Source organism: Siphateles boraxobius, unplaced genomic scaffold, assembly GCF_051911475.1.
Source record: "Siphateles boraxobius isolate OS27281-9 unplaced genomic scaffold, OSU_SipBor_1 8, whole genome shotgun sequence".
NCBI lineage: Eukaryota > Metazoa > Chordata > Actinopteri > Cypriniformes > Leuciscidae > Siphateles > Siphateles boraxobius.
In genome coordinates, this window is record NW_027509208.1 from 3,721,618 (window position 1) to 3,740,744 (window position 19,127).

Consider the following 19,127-nt stretch of genomic DNA (forward strand, 5'->3'; position numbering starts at 1 on the left):
TAAACTGCATATTTTTTAGTAAGCTCTTTGAAAACTCAAGCTCTTCCGACAAAAGGATTAAGGGCAGCATTGGCTCTAAAAGCAAAAACCAGTGGAAACATTATGCAATACAGACTCCTTTGGCATTGTATTTTCAGGCTGCATCACTTATAATCCATGTTATACACTGTAGTAAGCCAGATTAGATGACTTTGTCTTTTCTCTCTCTTAGGTGGCCCTGGTGTTGTGAACAATGATGACAGAGTGCTGGAGTGCTGTCTGCAGTACCAGGCTCTGTACCCAGAGGGAGCTGTAGTTCTTTGCACGTGAGTACATTCACTCATACCTCTGTTTCACCTCTAGGCATGTCTGCACTGTCTACACATTCCCATTTGTTTGATGTCTTGTCATTTGACATCTAGCTAATTAAATGCAAGGAGGCCATGTGTTTGCTTTATTATGAATGAACATTATGTGATTTAATGATTATATTTCAGCCACCCTGAAGAATGTTCATTTTGAAGGTAGAGGACAATACTTCTTACTGCTTACATTTATATTCTCTCTCTCACTCTCTGGAATCTTTTTGTAGCAATGATAAGAACTTGTGCAGCAAGGCTTTGCTCAGTGGGGTGAAGGCCCTGAGTAAAGCAGACCTGGTAAAAGAGGTGGAGGGAACAAGATCTACAATCCTAAACTACTTTCATGCTCACCCTGCTGTGCCGCCCACTGCTGGACCTGTAGATAAAGGTCTGCTACTGACACTTGCTTTATCAATATCACTGTATTTGCTTCATTAGTTGTGTTTTTCTTAATGCTTTAGTTACAAAGGCCTTAGTAAAGTCATTTTGTTGCCACCTCCCTATGTGAACGAAGCAGAGAAGGAAGGACCGCAAAAGAATAGGAGCAGCAATGCAGTGGAGGAGCGACAGTTGAGTGAATGTGTGTCTTTGCTGGAGTCCTGCCTACAGGGGGTGCTCTCTGAGGTGCTTGAGGAGGAGATGAAGGCAGCTTATGGAGACCTGTGGACTGAGGTACCACTGCAGTTGAATGAATGAATGAATTGATAGTTCATACATCTATAAATGTTATATGAAGCTAATATTTAAAGCTGCTTCTCATTCATGTAAATGTATTAGTCTCCTCTAAAGTGTGATTCAGGGCTCAGATTCTTTTTTTGACGTTCATCTGCTGTAGCCCAGTTCTCTGTGACCTGATCTGTTTGTGAATGCAGATCGTGTACGTGAAGCCTCCGTGGAGTCTGGATGGGCTGCTCAAGTGTTTTAAGAAGCACTGGATCGCTGTGTTCGGAAGCATTATAAAGAGGAGCCTGCTCAGCTCTGTGGAGATGCTGAGTGACTGTCTCTGTTCAGGTATGTACAGTATGTCTCACTACTTTAGTGTCATACTTTGTAACTACGGTTTGATTACGTTTAAATAAAATAATAATATATAATACAAATATTTGAATTCTGCTCTACTCTACATTAGAATTATAATGTTTTGCTTTAATTGTATTCTAATTTTAGAAATATTTTGTGGCTTATAATTGTGTTCCGTCACATTTTAGAATTTATTCTATTTATTCTCTATTCAGTTCTATTCCGTTCAAAAGTTTGGGTCTGATTTGTCGGTAAGACTTTTATTCAGCAAGGATGCAAAAAACAGGAATAAATTACATTTTAAAATATATTAAATTAGAAAACTAATTTTAAATTGTAATAACATTTATTTCACAATATTACTGTTTTACAGTATTTTTGATTAAAAAAATGCAGCCTTTGTGAGCACAAGAGACTTCTTTCAAAAACTTTTTTTTTAAAACTTAATCGACTTTTTTTTACACTCATAATTATGAGTTTAATCATGCATTAATTAATTTATAATTTATCTTTGTCAAACTCATTTTTTAAATTTTTTTATTTGTTGGAATCTCTGAATATTGTTGAATCTCAAAATCTCTTGAGTTGTCACCTTGTATGACAACCATGTTATGTTATATCTGTGTGTAGACAGTAATTCAAAAATGATGTGAATATAGCAGTGGAATTCCATTCTATTCTGTTCTGTTCTATTCTGTCACACTTTGTATTGTTATCTCTTTCACATAAACTAGGCTAATTTCTATGTGACAGGACAAAACATATATTTTAAAGCTGCTCTACCTGCTCTTTCCTATGTCCTTCAGTTGCTCATTATGTCATTAAATGTGTAATTTAAACACCAGTATAATAGGTGTTTGTGTATATGTATGTGCATCTCTGTGGTTTTGATCCACACTCATGCACACTCTCTTCTCATGCAGTATGTGTAGTTATGAGTTTGACCTCATTCTGCCAATCACTGCAGCAGGAGTATGACTGTGCCTTTCTTCTCTGCTGCCTTTGGCCATGAGCCCAGGCCAACAGAGGGGAGGAAGGGAGTTTGTTCGGTAGTGGAGGGGTGGAAAAGTACCAGGGGCCTCCTGTTCTCACCTAAATGTGATTTACTGCACTTTATGGAGTTGAGGGAGTGTCCTTCACTCATTTTGTGACTTTTGTGTTAGTGAGTTATTGATGTGGCCAGATTCGATGACCTTTTATAATCAGGTCTGTGGACACATTTGTGAACCTTTTTTTTCTGCCCACTACTGTCATTTTAAGCTGCTATCCTCACTTCTTTTCTCCAGCAGAGACCACATCTATCTATCTATCTATCTATCTATCTATCTATCTATCTATCTATCTATCTATCGGGCTTGTGCACAATTCAGAATTGAATTGAGAATGACTCCTAAATTCAAATTAAATTCTTGAATTTGAATTGAATTTGAATTGATGTCAAAAACAAGATCTAGAATTACAATTCGAATTTGAATTAAAGGAAGCAGAATTGCAATTCAAAACAAATTCTAAGAAATTCATATAGATATTTTAAGTGAAGTGTTTAACAATGAAGCTTTACAGTATATGTCAGATATGATTGCATTACATATTCTATAAATTATATTAGTGTGAACTACTTGTACAGATTACATTAACAGGAAATATTTTCCCCCAGCAATGAATGTTAACATTATGTAGTCACAGAACAAATAATTAAGTTTGATTTATTGTAATTGTAATTTTGTGGAACATGATAGAACATGACTCAGAACATGATAAAACATGACTCCCAAAATTACTTTAGTAAATCTTTAGAAGAAAAAACAAAACAATTTTAGGTGGACATTTGTTATATAGGGTTAGGCTATATATATATATATATATATATATATATATATATTAGAACAAAATGTATGCAGGTTTGAGGAGTGAGTTAACTGTAATGAAATTATGTTATTGAATTACAAAATGAATGTAATTGTATTTAGTTGTAGCCTATTACTGAGGTAAAATGTGTAATTTAATTAGTTACTAATCAAATTAAAAAGAAATTGATTTACATTGATAAAGTAATCCAAATAAAATAATCCAAACCACATTTATAATGGGTAACTTATAACAGTAAGCAATTACATTTCCAAAGTAACCTTCCTAACGCTGAATGTATGTGAGATTCAACATATTCTTTCTGTTATGTGACTAGGGTGACCACCCGTCACGCTTTGTGTTGTACCGCACAGCATTTTCACCCCTTGTCCCCCACGTCGCATATTGAGAAAATATCCTGCATTTTTATCAGTCTGTTTTTATCAGTCATATCGCCCTGTTTGTTTTTAATTATCATATTAAGAAAATGTGCATGCGTTCTTTTGCCTTTTTAAGAAAGCATTTTATTTATTCTTTTTGCGCCGTAGTTTTTCACCTATATTTAACAGCGCTTCGTCAGAAGTACAAATACAACAGCCATTTTTAAAATCATATCCAATGGTGGAAAAGAAAGGAGTAAACACGGTCACTAGTAGGTTGTCAATCAAAATGTTGAGCGGTGATTCGTTCCATGTGTTCCCTGTCAGAAAACAAATGGATAATTCGGTAAATTAAATTTTTAATTTAACAGATTTTATCAACTTATTGCCTGCTGTAGTTGTTTTAATTCACATCCTTTCTAAAAATATGAAAGTGTATGGTGTAATATATTCTTAATATATAAGGTTGTCAATAAACTAATTTCATGTTGTTTTATATTTTATTTGTTCATTATTTATTTTGTTGGAATTTAGTTGGACTTAGTCAGAAATGTTTCAAAAATAGTGATCTGCATGATGCCTGCTGCCTTACTCAGTGATGTTGAATTAAAATGGCAAGCAAAATAAAGACATGTTCTGTTACATTGTGATGTAATTGTGTTGTCTGGAAGGGACTAAATAACAAAGTATTTTTATCAGCTGAAATGCAGAATGTTTTTATTAAGTTAAATGGACATTATATAACAGTTTCAGGTTATGTTTTAGTGTTGGTAACATGTCCCACATCGTCCCACATTTGGTTTTTTTGATGGTGGTAACCCTATGTGCGACTGTGTAGAATTTCTTTGAATTGCCATGAATTTAATTCCACTTCCTGTCATTCCAATTCAAATTCAAATTCATGAATTGAATGGAGGCCAATTCTGAAATTCTGAATTTTGCACAAGCTTGCTATCTATCTATCTATATCTCATATTATGTTATATCTGTGTGTAGACAGGTCCATAGAGCACAGATCTGTTCACAGTGCTGTGAGATTGGCTGCAGAGCTGCTGTCGGCACTGGCTAGCAGATCTCAGTACAACGGTCATGTAGCTAATGCTCTCTCGACCCTTCATATGCTACAGCAAAGACTACAGGTCAGTCTCATTAAGATTTAACAATGGTTAATTTTTTCATTCTGATTACTCATAAATTGTGTGTGTGTGTGACAGTCTCTGAAAGCTCCAGTAGAGGATGATAACTCTAAAAATGAGGACTCTCTAATGACAGAGATAGAGGAGGATGTTGCTCCACCTCCTCTGATATCTCATCAGGAAGTTTGGGCATTGTTTGAGAGCATCTGGAACAACGTGTGTCAGATAAGGTGAGAGAGACCATGATAAAGAGAGACTTGTATTTATTTCTCAACATACACTACCATTCAAAAGTTTGGGGTTCTTTTTTTGTTTGAAAGACATGAAAAGTTTTTTTCAACATGGATCCATTAAATTGATCAAAATTGACAGTAAAGACTAGGGGTGCGCCGATCTGATACTCAGTATCAGTATTGCTCCGATACTACCAATATTTGCCGTATCGGGTACCAGACGAGATCCAAATCCGATATTGTGCGTATGTTATTGTTATACAACAAAAAAGGCACAAAAACATTATAAAGCACCATAATGTTTTCGTGTAGTATATTCCAGGTTTTCTGGAGCCATTATATATAGTTTAATGTGAGGTACAGATTTAAGTCGTTAAATTAATCTTCACCTAAGTGCTTCCCTCCGCTGCGGCTGTCAGTCATTCTCCATTCAGCATTCAAACAGCGCGTCGCGCTCGGTTACGACAGTCAACACGATGAAACTCTCTCCAAGATGCGGAATGGCAGTTTATTGATAGCCTTAGTTGTTCTGTCCAATCTATCATATGTTGCTGCTCCATTAAAAATTTGCGCTTCGAATTTTTAAAGAAATGTCTTATAATTATATAGTATATATTTTGTCTGTAAATTGTTTTACAAAGTAAGGAAAATAATGTTTAAAGGCACACTATGCAAGAATTCTGTTTTTGTCAAACAGCGACCCCTAGAGTTGCTGTGGAATACTTGCACTGTCGTAAATGTCTCTTCACAGTGAGGCATACAGATACAGTTTATTAGGTAATTCGGCACTGTTTTTTCAATTATTATTTTAGTAATAGTCAATTCTGAATCCCAGGTATCGGAATAGCTGGGATTCTTTAGGCAAAAAAGGCAGATGGTGCCACCCCTAGTAAAGACATCAATAATGTTTCAAAATATTTCACTTTGAAATAAATTCTGTTCTTTTGAACTGTCTTAAAAAAAATCAACAGAAAAATAAAGTAATATAAAACTTTAGCATTGATAGTTAGAAAAATAGTACTTGAGCATCAAATCAGCATGATTTCTGAAGGATCATGTGACACTGAAGACTGGAGTCTAAAAATTCTGATTTGCCATTACAGGGATAAATTACATTTAAAAAAAAAATAGTATGTATATATAATCCTTTTTTGACTTCTTTCAAAATCATTAGAAAACTATTTCCTGTGAATGTGTGTTTTGTATTCAGTATAGGTTTCATATATATGCTCTGCTAAAATATTAAACTTTTTAAAGAAATGCTGATCAGGTTTTACACCGTCTACTGAGGCTATACCAACAAAAAACAAAACAGAAACTTTATTGCGTTGCTTGTTTCTTTCTCTTCAGTTCAGCTTTGTTCTCAGCACTCCACTACACTCCAGGAACCACCGAGCCCAGCCTGCGATCTACCTCACCCCCGCCTCAGGACGCCCTCTCCTGCCTGCAAAGGCTCTCTACTGCACTGAAAGAACTACTGGAGGCTCTTCAGAGGTACACACATGCTAGTGAATACACACACACACAGAGAACTGTGCAGTCTTACCAGGGTCTATTACCATTCCAGTCATGTGCCAGCCAAAAGAATTTGCTCAGTGTGTGTCCTTAGGCCACATCCACACGAAGCCAGAGCTTTCCCTATCCGATCTTTTTTTTTTCCTCGTTCTAATTTTTTTTTCGTAAACACGGCGTCGTCTCAAGAAATATATGCGTACACACGAAACCACTGAAAACGATGGTATACATGCCAGACCAGTATGTGGCGCTGTAATTCTGCCACAGAGATACACTAAACAAGGAGAAGAAGACTTGGAGCATGCGGCATGCGCATAACCTTGCGCGCTTTATACGAACCCAACACGACAGCAAGGTGAAGACGAAGATTGCTCACCGTAGTAGCATAGGAGCAGAAGATTTTGCTTTAGTAAAACTAATAGGCTCAGTAGCTTCTGCAGCACAAACACAAGCATATAGTCCACCATTGTTGTTGCTGTTACTTGTGACGTAGCGGTGTGTGACTAATGCTGACACGTGGGGGGGGGGTCTTTATTCTCGTAATCGTCAGTATATACTCTAATCAAACCCTCCCCTGATCCTGTGTGAGTGTGTCTGTGTGACTCACTTTCCGTTGCTCGCTATTCCTTTACAACTCATAGCAGTAGGCAGACGGATTGTACCGTGACATGACAATTTTTCCTCTAAATTAAGATCTCTGCATCTCGCGAGCAGAGACGTGTGTCGTAGCTGTTACACAGAGACAGCTCTTTATGTTGGAGTGTAATAGCAGACGTGACTTGCCTCGCCGGCATATTAAACTGCCTGCTCATATCATTCACGGCCTCTTAATGACTATAAATCTCGAATAAATAATAAGGTATCTAATAAATCTAAACTCTGGGAATGTGGCATGCATGAAGATCTTATTTTTGGGTTGTCAGAAAGCTCAGTTCTAGTTGTCAAATGAAGTGAATTATTACTTTTACACTATAAATGATTTTGTCTCAGTGCTAAAAATGCTGTTCTGTGAGATTTTTGTTCAACAGAGAGAAGAGTTGAAGCATACACTTCATTCCCCACTGCAAATGAATGATTTGTCATGTGAAACTTGTGCTGCATTTTCCTTCTAATTGATTATATGCTCCTTTATACTCACACAAAACTCCATGCTTTTGCATCAGTGCATTAAAATTGACTTACACACCAACTTGTTCATTTTATTCAAGACATTGACTTTAATTATGACAGAGTATTATTATATAGTTTGCGTTTGGAGGAAGATGCGAAAGAAAAGAAATTCCAAACTTAAGTGTAAGTTATTTAATAATGCCTAGGTCAATGTCCTGCCTAAATTAAGTCAAGCTCTTTAAACTTTTTAAGTGTTCTCCTTCCCAGTTACATGATCAGATATAGCCATGCGCCTTTCCACTCAATTAGTCATCTGTCTGACAGTAATGTCACCCTTTACCCATCAACCCTATTTACTTTATTCACCCTTATTCACTCAAGCTGATGACCCAACTGGCTGACGGTGTGTACTCAATGTCATAGTGTTCATCTGAGATTCAGGTTCCCTTTGGGTTTGTTTTGACAGTTTTATTGTTGTGTATTTGAGTCCACTCTGGTTCTCCATTGATTGTTTCTGAGAAGGCAGGATGACAAGGTTTGAAGGCAGATTAGGTGCTGTCTCCATGGATACAGCTAGACTCATTTTATGTGCAGAAAGCAGACAGATGAGTCATCAGAGCTAACACATGCACACAAATGCGCTGCTCTACTCCTTTCCATCCCCCTGCGCCCCTGAATGAGGAAAAGCATGCATAATTCAGGCTTTCCTGCTGAAATAGCTTTTTCTTTCTGCTCCCTAGTTCGTATTGCCCCTTGAATTACTCTACATTTCTTCTTCTCCTCCTCCTCCCCTCTACCTCCCTTTAGAGGCTATGCTGTTTTATCCTTGCATTAAAGGGATAGCTCACCCAAAAATGAAAATAAGTCATCTTTTTCTAACCCTCAAGTTGCTTGGTGTCCTGCTAAACACAAAAGAAGATATTTTGAAGAATGTTCAAACAGGTGATGGGACCCCATTTACTTCCATAGTATTTTTTTCCATTCTTGAGCACCAAATCATCATATTAGAATGATTTCTAAAGGATCATGTGACACTGAAGACTGGAGTAATGATGCTGAATATTCAGATTTACCATTTCTGAAATGGATTACATTTTAAAATATATTAAAATAGACAGTTATTTTTAATTGTAATAATATTTTACAATATTACTGTTTTTACTCTATGTTTGATCAAATAAATGCAGCCTTTGTGAGCATAAGAAACTTCAAAACATTAAAAAAAATCTTTTGAAGGGTTGTGCACGTATAGCACAGCTTTATGTAGCTATATTATGTACCAGAAAGTCTTCTGCTGTTGCAGTTATCCTGTGTCCTTGTCACTTATGTGCTGCGGACACAGGATGTGTGAAACAGGCTTTATTCTTGGACATGTTTCTGCCATGATAAAACATGTCAATTCTATCAGACACCCGGTCTAAATTTAGAGCTTTTGTGTCTGTACAAATTTCCTTCATTTCTATCATAACACAGATGGTAATGAGTAAATGTGGTGATTGGTAATTTACAATTTTCGTGATCCAAACACAATAACAGGCTTGGTAAACACTAGAAAACACTTTCCTGCATACGATTTTCTGATAGATTTAATGATTCATCTGATACATTTATTCATTGTAATCTTAAGCTGTCTCTTTACTTGTGGTTAATATTAAATGTAGAAGCGTGCTCTGGTTGACTGATGCATTTTAAAATCACACACAGGATTCTTAATTGCATATCAGGCAATACCCACAGATATTATTCACAGTTGATATTCTAGTAATTGCACAGGTGGGATGTCATACCTGTTAAAATGTGATAGAAAAATTAATGTTTTCCCCTCCCACAGACTGTTATCTGCGGACAGCAGTGTTCAGGATGCACAGTCACTTCTCTCCTTCATTCAGTCCAGTGAGGTAAGAACAAAACGGCCACTAAAGGTCATATCCACCTTTTTGACTAGTCATGCCCCATAAACAATAGTTAGTATACAAATTCTGTCATTATTAAGCTGAATGTTCAGCAGCCATTACACCAGTCTTCAGTGTCACATGATCCTTCAGAAATCATTCTAATTCTTATTAAATGCATTAACTAACAATGAGCAATACATTTGTTACAGTATTTATTCATCTTTGTTAACAATAGTTAATAAAAACACAACTGTTCATTGTTAGTTCATGTTAGCTCAGGTCAATTAAATAATATTAACAGATATAAACTTTGATTTTAATAATGTATTTCTTAATGTTAAAATGAACATGAACTATTATTAATAAAGTATTTTTTAATGTTAGTTCATGTTAACTAATGTAGTTTGTAACGCAAAGTTGAGATGTTGCCCAGAGAGAAAAACATTAGATGTCGGATGAAAAGATGCACGAGAGACGAGAGTTGTCGTATTTTCCCCGCGTTTAATAAAACCACTCAAACGTCACACTCGTCCGCATAGATGGGGATCGAGCGAGAAAAAGTAGGCTTCACAAAAACAAACATCCAACTCTGGTCACAATAGAAAAATGAAATAAAAGAAAGAATACAAAGAGAGTCGGCAGAGCGGTTATCTCCTCTCCTCACTCACTTGTCAAAATCTAACTGACACTCTACGCACATGCGCAGTTCTCAGTTTAAGTCAGATTGCCATAAAACACAAAGTGACCGTTACAAGTTATCTAATGTTAACAGATTAAACCTTATTGTAAAGTGATACTAAAAGTATTGATTAAAAAAAAAATCTTACAGACTCTAAAGTTATGAACTGTAGTGTATATATATTTTGTTTTTGACATGAAGAATTTCCATTTATCTCATTTAGGTCTGATCAAATACCCACTAAGAGGTCTAAGATCAACAATACGTGCAGCAGTGCATGTCCTACAGTGATTCTGCAGGATGTGTGTGTTGAGCTGTACACTGTGTTCTTTACATTAACAGATGAGCTTTCTGCTTTCAGATTGCTGCTATGGAGCCACGTTTCACTGCCAGGGACCTGTTTGATTGCGTGTCTCAACAGGAATACCGGTTAGTTAAGAGTTATGAGAGATAGTGAGACTCATTAGCTTATCTTCAAGTCATACTCACAGCTTGTATTGCTTTCATTTACCAAGCTACGTGCATGATGCGGTTTGTTCTGTTGTAATGCTTTTAACAACGCCCACCTTCAGCAGACAAGCATTTCAGCCGGAGCTCAGCATGCTGTTCTCAGTTCAGCGCTCACTTCGGCAGGCCTCAGCAGCTAACTACTGTCTCGTAGGGCCATTGAGTTTCTGCCTTAAGGGTGTTATTGCATCATAAGCCTACCCAAACCTCAGAAGACAGTTCTGTGAATCCTCGACATCATGCCTGCCATGGTTAAATGGCAAAGTGAATCCTCTGTTCGTTGTTTATATGCTGCAGTAGAATTCTATTTGATGATCTGTTCAAAAGTTTGGGGCCAGTAAGTTTAAAAAAAAAAAGTTTAATTAATACTCTTATTCAGCAAGGAAGCATTAAATTGATCAAAAATAACAGCAATGACTTTTCCTTAGTTACAAAAATCTTCAGCCTATTCAACTGTTTTCAACTGATGATGCTGAAAATTCAAATTTGCCACCACAGGAATAAATTACGCTAAAAATATCTTAAAACAGAAAACAGTTGTTCTAATTTTATTTTTACTGTATTTTTGATCAAATAAATGCAGCCTTGATGAGCATAAGAGACTTGAACAATTTTACTGACCCTGAACTTTTGAAATTTAGGGTATTTTGAATGGAAGTATCTGGATATAAATGTAGTATTCCATAGTAGATTTTGATTCAAAATCTCGTATTATAATTAGTTCTGGCATAGGTCTAGTTAAAATTGTAATTTCATATAAAAGAAATTCTCTTTCAGCTAATCAAATAATACAGGGAGCTATAGTCCAGAAACATAAAATGTCAGCATTTATAAGCTGTTGCTTATGAATAAGCTTTTACATTTTAATCTCACGACCAATGACACACCTCACTTGTGTAATTACTGGTTATGCTATTAACTGTCCTCTTGTGCTCTCTAAATCACACTTTTGCACTGAGGAAGGCATTAATGATACACAGAATGCATTTAATGATACATCAACGCTTTCCCCTAAGTCGTTTGCCAGAATACACATTCCTGGTAAAGATCTTTCGCAATTTATTCCCAGCGGTGTACAAAGGTGTTTGTGGAACTTGTCCTACCTGGAAACTAGAACGTACGCATATTTTATCTTGTCTCAAAGATTTTCACACTGCCAATGTGCTGATTTTGATGATGTTGATGAAGCCCCATGCTAATGAGGAGTGCTGAATATAATGCTACAAATTAATGAGAATTATTCAATATATAAAGACTCTGATGTGATTGTGATCTTAATTATTTAGATTTATAGTAGGATGTGGTTGTGCTTTTAAAAATTTAGATTTACAGTTGGATGTGGTTTTATGTTGTGTTACTAAAGTAGAGACTCTAAAAGGGGCGGAGCTTAAGACCTCAGGCTTTGATGATCATTTGATGATCCAGTTTCTTGATAACCATAAAATTCCTGACTATACTGCCAAATTCTCTTGAACGAATTTTTCCCAGGATAGTGTGGGAGAGGGATCAAATAACATTGACATGCAATATAATATAATTTAATAAAATAATAATTTTATTTTTTATAACATAATAGGCCTAAATTATTTTCTAGAACATATTGGGATGTGTACTAATCAGCTCACTAACTACTAATCCTACTATGGTGAAAGAACGGCTTATGAATATGTATGTTAAGTTATTTAACTGGATTCTCCAGAGCGAAGTCTTTCTTATAAATTTTCACCCTAATTAATTTAATAATTAATATTCGCATAGTATATATATATTTTTTTATTGGGCTATATTTACATGTTTAAAAAAAAGTATGCATGAATTTCATCATGTGACATGTTCACTGTCATTTCCGGTTTCTTAATGTGTCTCTCATTTGTAATGATTTATTAGAGCAGGATTGCCATTTGCAAAGTGCTTGTGAAGCCTTTGCTAGGATGTGTCTTCAGGGCTGGAGAAAACATTCATTGATTAACCTTATCAATCAAGTGTAGCTACACGCTCGCACACACATCTGTGGAGCGGTTGACAGCTGATCTGTAGCTCACTTACCTCAGTGAGGTCAATGAGCCGTGACACCCAAGGCTTCAGTGACCTCATTTCACACACTTATCCACGCGTGTCAAATGTATGCTTTAATCAGTACTGTCAGGTACTGTATGCTAATGCACAGAGACAATAATCTGATCATGTACCCAAACTGAATAACACCCATCAGTTTCTTCAATGTGACCTGTTACATAACACACTGGTCTCAGTAAGTTGCTGAATCAGGCTTTGCTTCGTCTATCTTGAACATTTTATAACTTTAGAAAGATTTCAGTTGGGCTGTCATTCCATGAGATATTTATTTGTAGGCTAAAGATTCCTTAAAATCATCCCTGAAGGGATAGTTCACCAAAAAATATTTCAATAATGGTCACACTTTAGATTAGGGTCCAATTCTCACTATTAACTAACTATTAAATGCCACTTTGGCCTTTATCAATTTTTAATTACTTCTTAAAAATAGTTAGTACGATATTGTTAAGTTAAGGTAATATGTGCTTTATAAGTACTAACAAACAGCCAGTGAGAATTGGACCCTAAAGTGTTGCCTCATTAATTACTCACCCTCATGTTGTTCCAAACCTATAAGACTGTCGTTCATCTTCCGATCACATATCTTTTTCACATTCATCACATTCATCTTTTTGATGAAATCTGAGAGCTTTCTGTCCCTCTATTGGCAGCTACGCAACTGTCACTTTGACGCTTCAAAAAGTTCATAAAGAGATCGTAAAACTAATCCATATGAATTGAAAAGTTTAATCCAACTTTTTGAAAAGAGACACGGATGAACAGATACAACTTTTATTCACATATAAACATTTATCAACTCACACATCAGTTGTGGTAAACTGAAGCTCATGCATGCTTGAAAGGTGAGAACCAATGAGTTTCATTCTCGTGTTATGAAGCACTTTTGAGCTTCCACAATCTGTTCATCATATAAAGTGATCGTGTCTCTTCAGAAAATTTGGACTAAACCGCTCATTTCATATGGATCAGTTTTACGATTATCTTTATGAACTTTTTGAAGCGTCAAATAAGTGTAGTTGTGTAGCTGTCAATGGAGGGACAGAAATCGCTTGGATTTCCTCAAAAAGATCTTCATTTGTGTTTCGAAGATGAACGAAAGTCTTACGGGTTTGGAACGACATGAGGGTGAGTAAATAATGACAGAATTAAAATTTTTGGGTGAACTAACCCTTTAATAATCTGAAATGGAAAGCAACAGTATATGTTTTGTGAAACAAAAAAGACTGTTATTCATTGAATTTGTTCATGAACAACTTGTCTCTAGGTGCTGAATCTCTCAGCAGGGAGTGATATCGAAGCTGCACTGACGCTGTCAACTCACAACGGCTGTGCACAACGGCACAACTTTTGTCAGATGTTCAGTGTTGCACGCTTGTTTTCGAGCAAGCACCATCACTGTGGTGTTATGTTCTGTTTTGTTGATTTAAGGATTGGCTTTATAAAGCATTTACTCTGCTGTCTGGTGAAGGAGATCTGCCAACACGGTTGCCATGGCAGCACTGTTGTAAAGCGTATAATTGCAAGGCTGGAGGAATGGAGTCTTTTATGTGTTCACTACAAACGGCAACTGAGCCAACACTTTGTAGTGCATGATATATATTTTTTTTTATAATATATTTTTTGGGGGGAAGATTTATAAAAATCGTTTGAGAAAGCAAGGTTATATCCTAAACAATTGGCATATTAGAATGATTTCTGAAGGATCATGTGACACTGAGTAATGGCTGCTGAAAATTCAGCTTTGCATCACAGGAAAAAATTCTATTTTAAAATATATTAAAATAGAAAAAACATTCTAAAATCGCAATATATGAATAAACTTAATATATAAATATATATTTATTAGGTACGCCTTACTAGTACCAGATTGGGCCCTATTTTGTCTTCAGAACTGCCGTAATTCTCATGGCATAGACTCAACAAGGTGCTGAAAACATTCCTCAGAGATTTTGGTCCATATTGACATGATAGCATAATGCAGTTTCTGCAGATTTATCGGCTGCGTATCCATAATCTAAATCTCCTGTTTCAGCACATCCCAAAGGTGCTCTATTGGATTGAGATCTGGTGACTGTGGAGGCCATTTGAGTTTAGTGAACTCATTGTCCAAGAAACCAGTTTTGTCCAAGAAACCTGATTTGAGCTTTGTGACATGGCGTGTTATCCTGCTGGAAGTAGCCATCAGAAGATGTGCACACTGTCATAAAGGGATGGACATGGTCAGCAACAATACTCGGTTATAGGCTGTTGCATTTAAACGTTGCTCAATTGGTAATAAGGGGCCCAAATTGTGCCAAGAATATATCTCTCACACCATTACACCACCTGAACCATTGATAAATGCAGGACGGATCCTGCTTTTCAGACCCCACGATCTGAATGTCACAGAAGAAATCGAGACTCATCAGACCAGGCAATGTTATTCCGGTCTTCTGTTGTCCAAGTGTGGTCAGTGTGAATTGTAGCCTCAGTTTCCTGTTCTGACAGGACTGGCACTGGTGTGTTCTTCTGCTAGTATCGGCATTGTCCTCTGACCTCTAGCATCAAAAAGACATGTTCGCCCAAAGAACAGCCCCTCACTTGATATTTCCTCTTTTTCAGACCATTCTCTGTAAACCCTAGAGATGGCTGTGCTTGAAAAGATCAGCAGTTTCTGAAATACTCAGACCAGCCTGTCTGGCAACAACAACAATGCCACGTTCAAAGTCACTTAAATCATCTTCCTTTCTCATTCTGATGCTCAGTTTGAACTTCAGCAGATCGTCTTGACCATGTCTACATGCCATTATGCATTGAGTTGCTGCCATGTGATTGGCTGATAAGATATTTGCGTTAACGAGCAGTTGAACAGGTGTACCTAATAAAGAGGCTGGTGAGTGCATCCACCTTTTTCCTACGCTCCATGACACTTTTATGTGAATAACTTCTGTTAAACTGTAAACAATCAGCAAATGGATTCAATCTATAAGCAGAATAATAACCATTTTCAAAAACTGTGAATGAAGTGACAATGAAGTGACATTATTCTACTCACCCTTTAACCATCGAACATTAAAAGGCTATTTAAAAGTCTAAAAGCATTAACAAATTACTAACACAGACCATGAATAACCCCCTACTATGTTAACTTGTTAAATATCACTGTAGTAATAGGTCTGTATTATGCCTTATACGTTGCCTTAATCAAAAAAGTTCATAAACTGGAACATTGAGTGATAATATTTCTAAGTGATTTTTGTCATTTTGGCAGACAATAAATATTACATGTACCTGCTTTAGATACATTCCAGTAAATACTACTAATAGGGATTAGAAGTGAAAATGGGAGACAATTATTTTAACGCATCTGTGTGAAAACAAGCCCGGAAAGAGACGCAAGGATTTGGGGAGAAAAACGAGAGATTCTTTGTGCATTCCAGTAAATTATTAATGGCATATATCGTAAATAAATCAGGAAAGCAGACCACAAATGAGCAGTATATGTTGTCCTTTTTCATACTGTTACAGCCAGAAAGAAAATGTTTAGGAGGAAAATAATGCAGCGACTCTGAAAAGAGCTCATCATAGATATTCTTGTTATGCCACGTTACATTAAAATACCAAGCGTTTTGTTATTCTCTTGAAGTCTGAACATGAAGGAAATTTTACAGCTCATTCAGTCAAACTGATGGATAAGGATTATTTGTAGTGTAACCTTATGATTTGAAATCTTTTTGAGTGGAGCTTCCCCAAACCGGAAGTCCCTCCCATAATCTAAAAAGCAGTAGGCTTGTAAGGAAAAATGTGGAAATATAACCTAGCTTTTATATATATAATATATAACCTTGACTCTAACTGTATTGTCAGAACTGTAATTTATGAAAAAATGAGCAAAGACAACATTCCAAGTCCAGAACAGGGACTTACATAAACCGCTTAAAAAATAAATGAACAGTTTTGTAAGACTAGTCTAAGTCAGTTACACAAAAACATACATTTACCTAATTTTATACGAAACGTAAAGGTGATGATACACAGGGAAACTTTTTGAGCAATGTTGTTCTGCAATCTTGCCGAGTGATTGTTGCTTGGGCACTATCCCATTGAAAATGGGCAATAAATTTATATCTGAATAATTTAGATCGGTCGTGGGCCCTGTGTCTCATCTGGTTGCCCTGCAACATTGCTCAAAAAGTTACCCTGTGTATCATCACCTTAAGACTAACTATCCCTTGATAAACTGCTAGTGGGTCATACTAGATCTTAAGACACTGTCTTAACATAATGGCTATGCAACCTTTATACAACAGTTTATGCAACTGGCCCCTGCTCTTCATTTCCATCATACCCTACCCGTCATTACCTAAATCAGCTCGGTGAGGGTGTGCACTGGGAATGAACAAGTGCATGCAATCCTTCGTTTTTTTTCTTTCTTTCTTTCTTTCCTTTTTTTTGGTATTTAGTTATGTAACATCTATTGGGGAACACAAGATGCGGACAAACTAAGAAAACAAGCAGCAACAGGTAGCAAGAAAGAGAGGGAGGAGATAGAGAATGAGAGAGATGAGAAGTCAGTCATGAACCACAGTACCAGGGAAAGAGAGGGGGCGGGGTATGACTGACTCACAGATTTCTGCAATTGTTTAAATACTTTTCCTTTCCCACGAACCACACTGGTATTAAACATTGAGAATAATTTTGTTTTAGTCAGAAAAGCATGATTTCGTGTAGATATATGAAGTTCGTGGCACACTGAGATTCCCTTGTGTTAAAGAGGTCATGAATTGCAGAATAAGCAACATTATAGAATAAAAAAAGCAAAGTCATTTTTTCAGCCACCTTCTCTTGACCTCTTTCACTTCCTGCATACGAGACATCCACTTCCTGTTTGGAACTTTAGGCAATGTAGTGGAAGTTATCCTGTGTGAAGTGAAACAGCAGGGACAATCAGGGACACTTCACAACTGTTTATGCTGACCAAATCTTTATCGCTTGCTCTGCATTGCATTCTATAAAAAAAAAAACAATGAAGAATGCTTTCCAATGTTATCCTTAAATGAAAAGTAAACTGTCATCACTTACTCATCTTCATGTCATTCCAAATGCTATTATTTAAGTGAAAACAAAAGTTACATATGTATATATATATATATATATATATATATATACCAAGATGTTCATTAAATACTCCCAGTCATGTTGCTCCAAACCTGCATTTTTCCTAAACAATATATACATCATAGAAAAATGTACAAAGAAGATAGAGAAGACTTATGTGTGTCTGTTTGTCCTCAGGGAGAAGCTGTGTGTGGGTGGTGCGCAGCTGTCTGAGCTGTATGCAAATCTAGATCACTGTGCTGCTGCTCTGAGCTCTTGGCCCTGATTTAACAACCCCACTTTCCATGTTTGGACCCAGCCAACAGTCTACTTGCTATTGGTCCGGACTCCTTTGGACCGTCCTGGTTTTTGGTAGCTGAGTCATAATCTGCTGGAACCAAAGCTGTACCAACCTACTGATTCTCTGTCCTCGTAACATCCTGTAGCAGAGTCAGTGCATCAGTCACGTGACCCTGACATGTTATGCAAAAGTATCTTGGCATCAAGGGCTAACAGTCTATATAGACAAGAATTCATCAGGTTACTCCGGGTTCTAGTTCATGTTTTATTTAAAAAGCTTCATTATATTTTTAATTGTATCAAACTATTTGGATTATTTATTGATTATTTTACCTTTCTTTATAGGTAATGTGTTCCCTTCTGGGAAAAATAAACTCTTTTAGTGAAGATTTTTATAGGTCTGTTGGTGGTTTTGGTGTTTTATACCACATAGAAGAAGGTAGAATTGCCATAGGTTTAAATTCTGATTTGCCACTTTTAAAAAAAAGTCGAGTCTTTCTAACGTCCACAAGCTGTTGTGGTAACAGGTTATTATGTGTTCAGAGAGAAACGGAGGTATTACTTCATAACACTGTCTGATCATTGCTCCAAGGCTCTCAGTAATTAGTGAGTGCAACATCGAGCCCTGTCACGAAAGCCAGTTTTCTTGGGCATCAGTCTAGGCACCCTTCTGAAAAACATTCTGAAATCCACTCATTTGTTCCATGATTCATGAAGAAGGTACATTTTGTTACAAAATCAGTGAATTTGCAATACCTAGACTGTTTAGGTCTGATAAGCTTCCTATATTTTTTTTATTCTCATTATAAATCTTTAGTTCTGCACATGCAATACCAACACCAACATGAACCTCGGTAGTATCGTTTATGACAGCTTTTTATTATTAATATACTCTGGTTTTATTTGGTGCAAGTTTTGATATTGTACTATTTGTATTATATTGTGAATAGTTCAAAAAGAATATTTTCCTTTATATATATTTGCATTTTGATTAAAGAATTTGATCATCAA

At 36.3% G+C, this 19,127-nt stretch overlaps 1 protein-coding gene across 5 annotated transcripts in view; it reads left to right on the plus strand.

Annotated features, from left to right (window-relative positions):
* The window catches only part of swt1 (SWT1 RNA endoribonuclease homolog), a 38,216-nt gene extending 19,089 nt beyond the window's left edge, over window positions 1–19,127 (plus strand). For 3 of the 5 annotated variants that reach the window (XM_077220540.1, XM_077220542.1, XM_077220539.1), the window contains 10 exons: window positions 212–305; window positions 572–729; window positions 856–1,013; window positions 1,214–1,352; window positions 4,586–4,728; window positions 4,804–4,955; window positions 6,309–6,452; window positions 9,415–9,481; window positions 10,519–10,586; window positions 18,015–19,127. In XM_077220540.1, coding sequence (XP_077076655.1) covers window positions 212–305; window positions 572–729; window positions 856–1,013; window positions 1,214–1,352; window positions 4,586–4,728; window positions 4,804–4,955; window positions 6,309–6,452; window positions 9,415–9,481; window positions 10,519–10,586; window positions 18,015–18,102 — 1,211 coding nt within the window. In that variant the 3' untranslated portion in view covers window positions 18,103–19,127. The remainder of the gene's footprint in view (window positions 1–211; window positions 306–571; window positions 730–855; window positions 1,014–1,213; window positions 1,353–4,585; window positions 4,729–4,803; window positions 4,956–6,308; window positions 6,453–9,414; window positions 9,482–10,518; window positions 10,587–18,014) is intronic. The other 2 variants (XM_077220541.1, XM_077220543.1) reach the window with 1 other exon arrangement.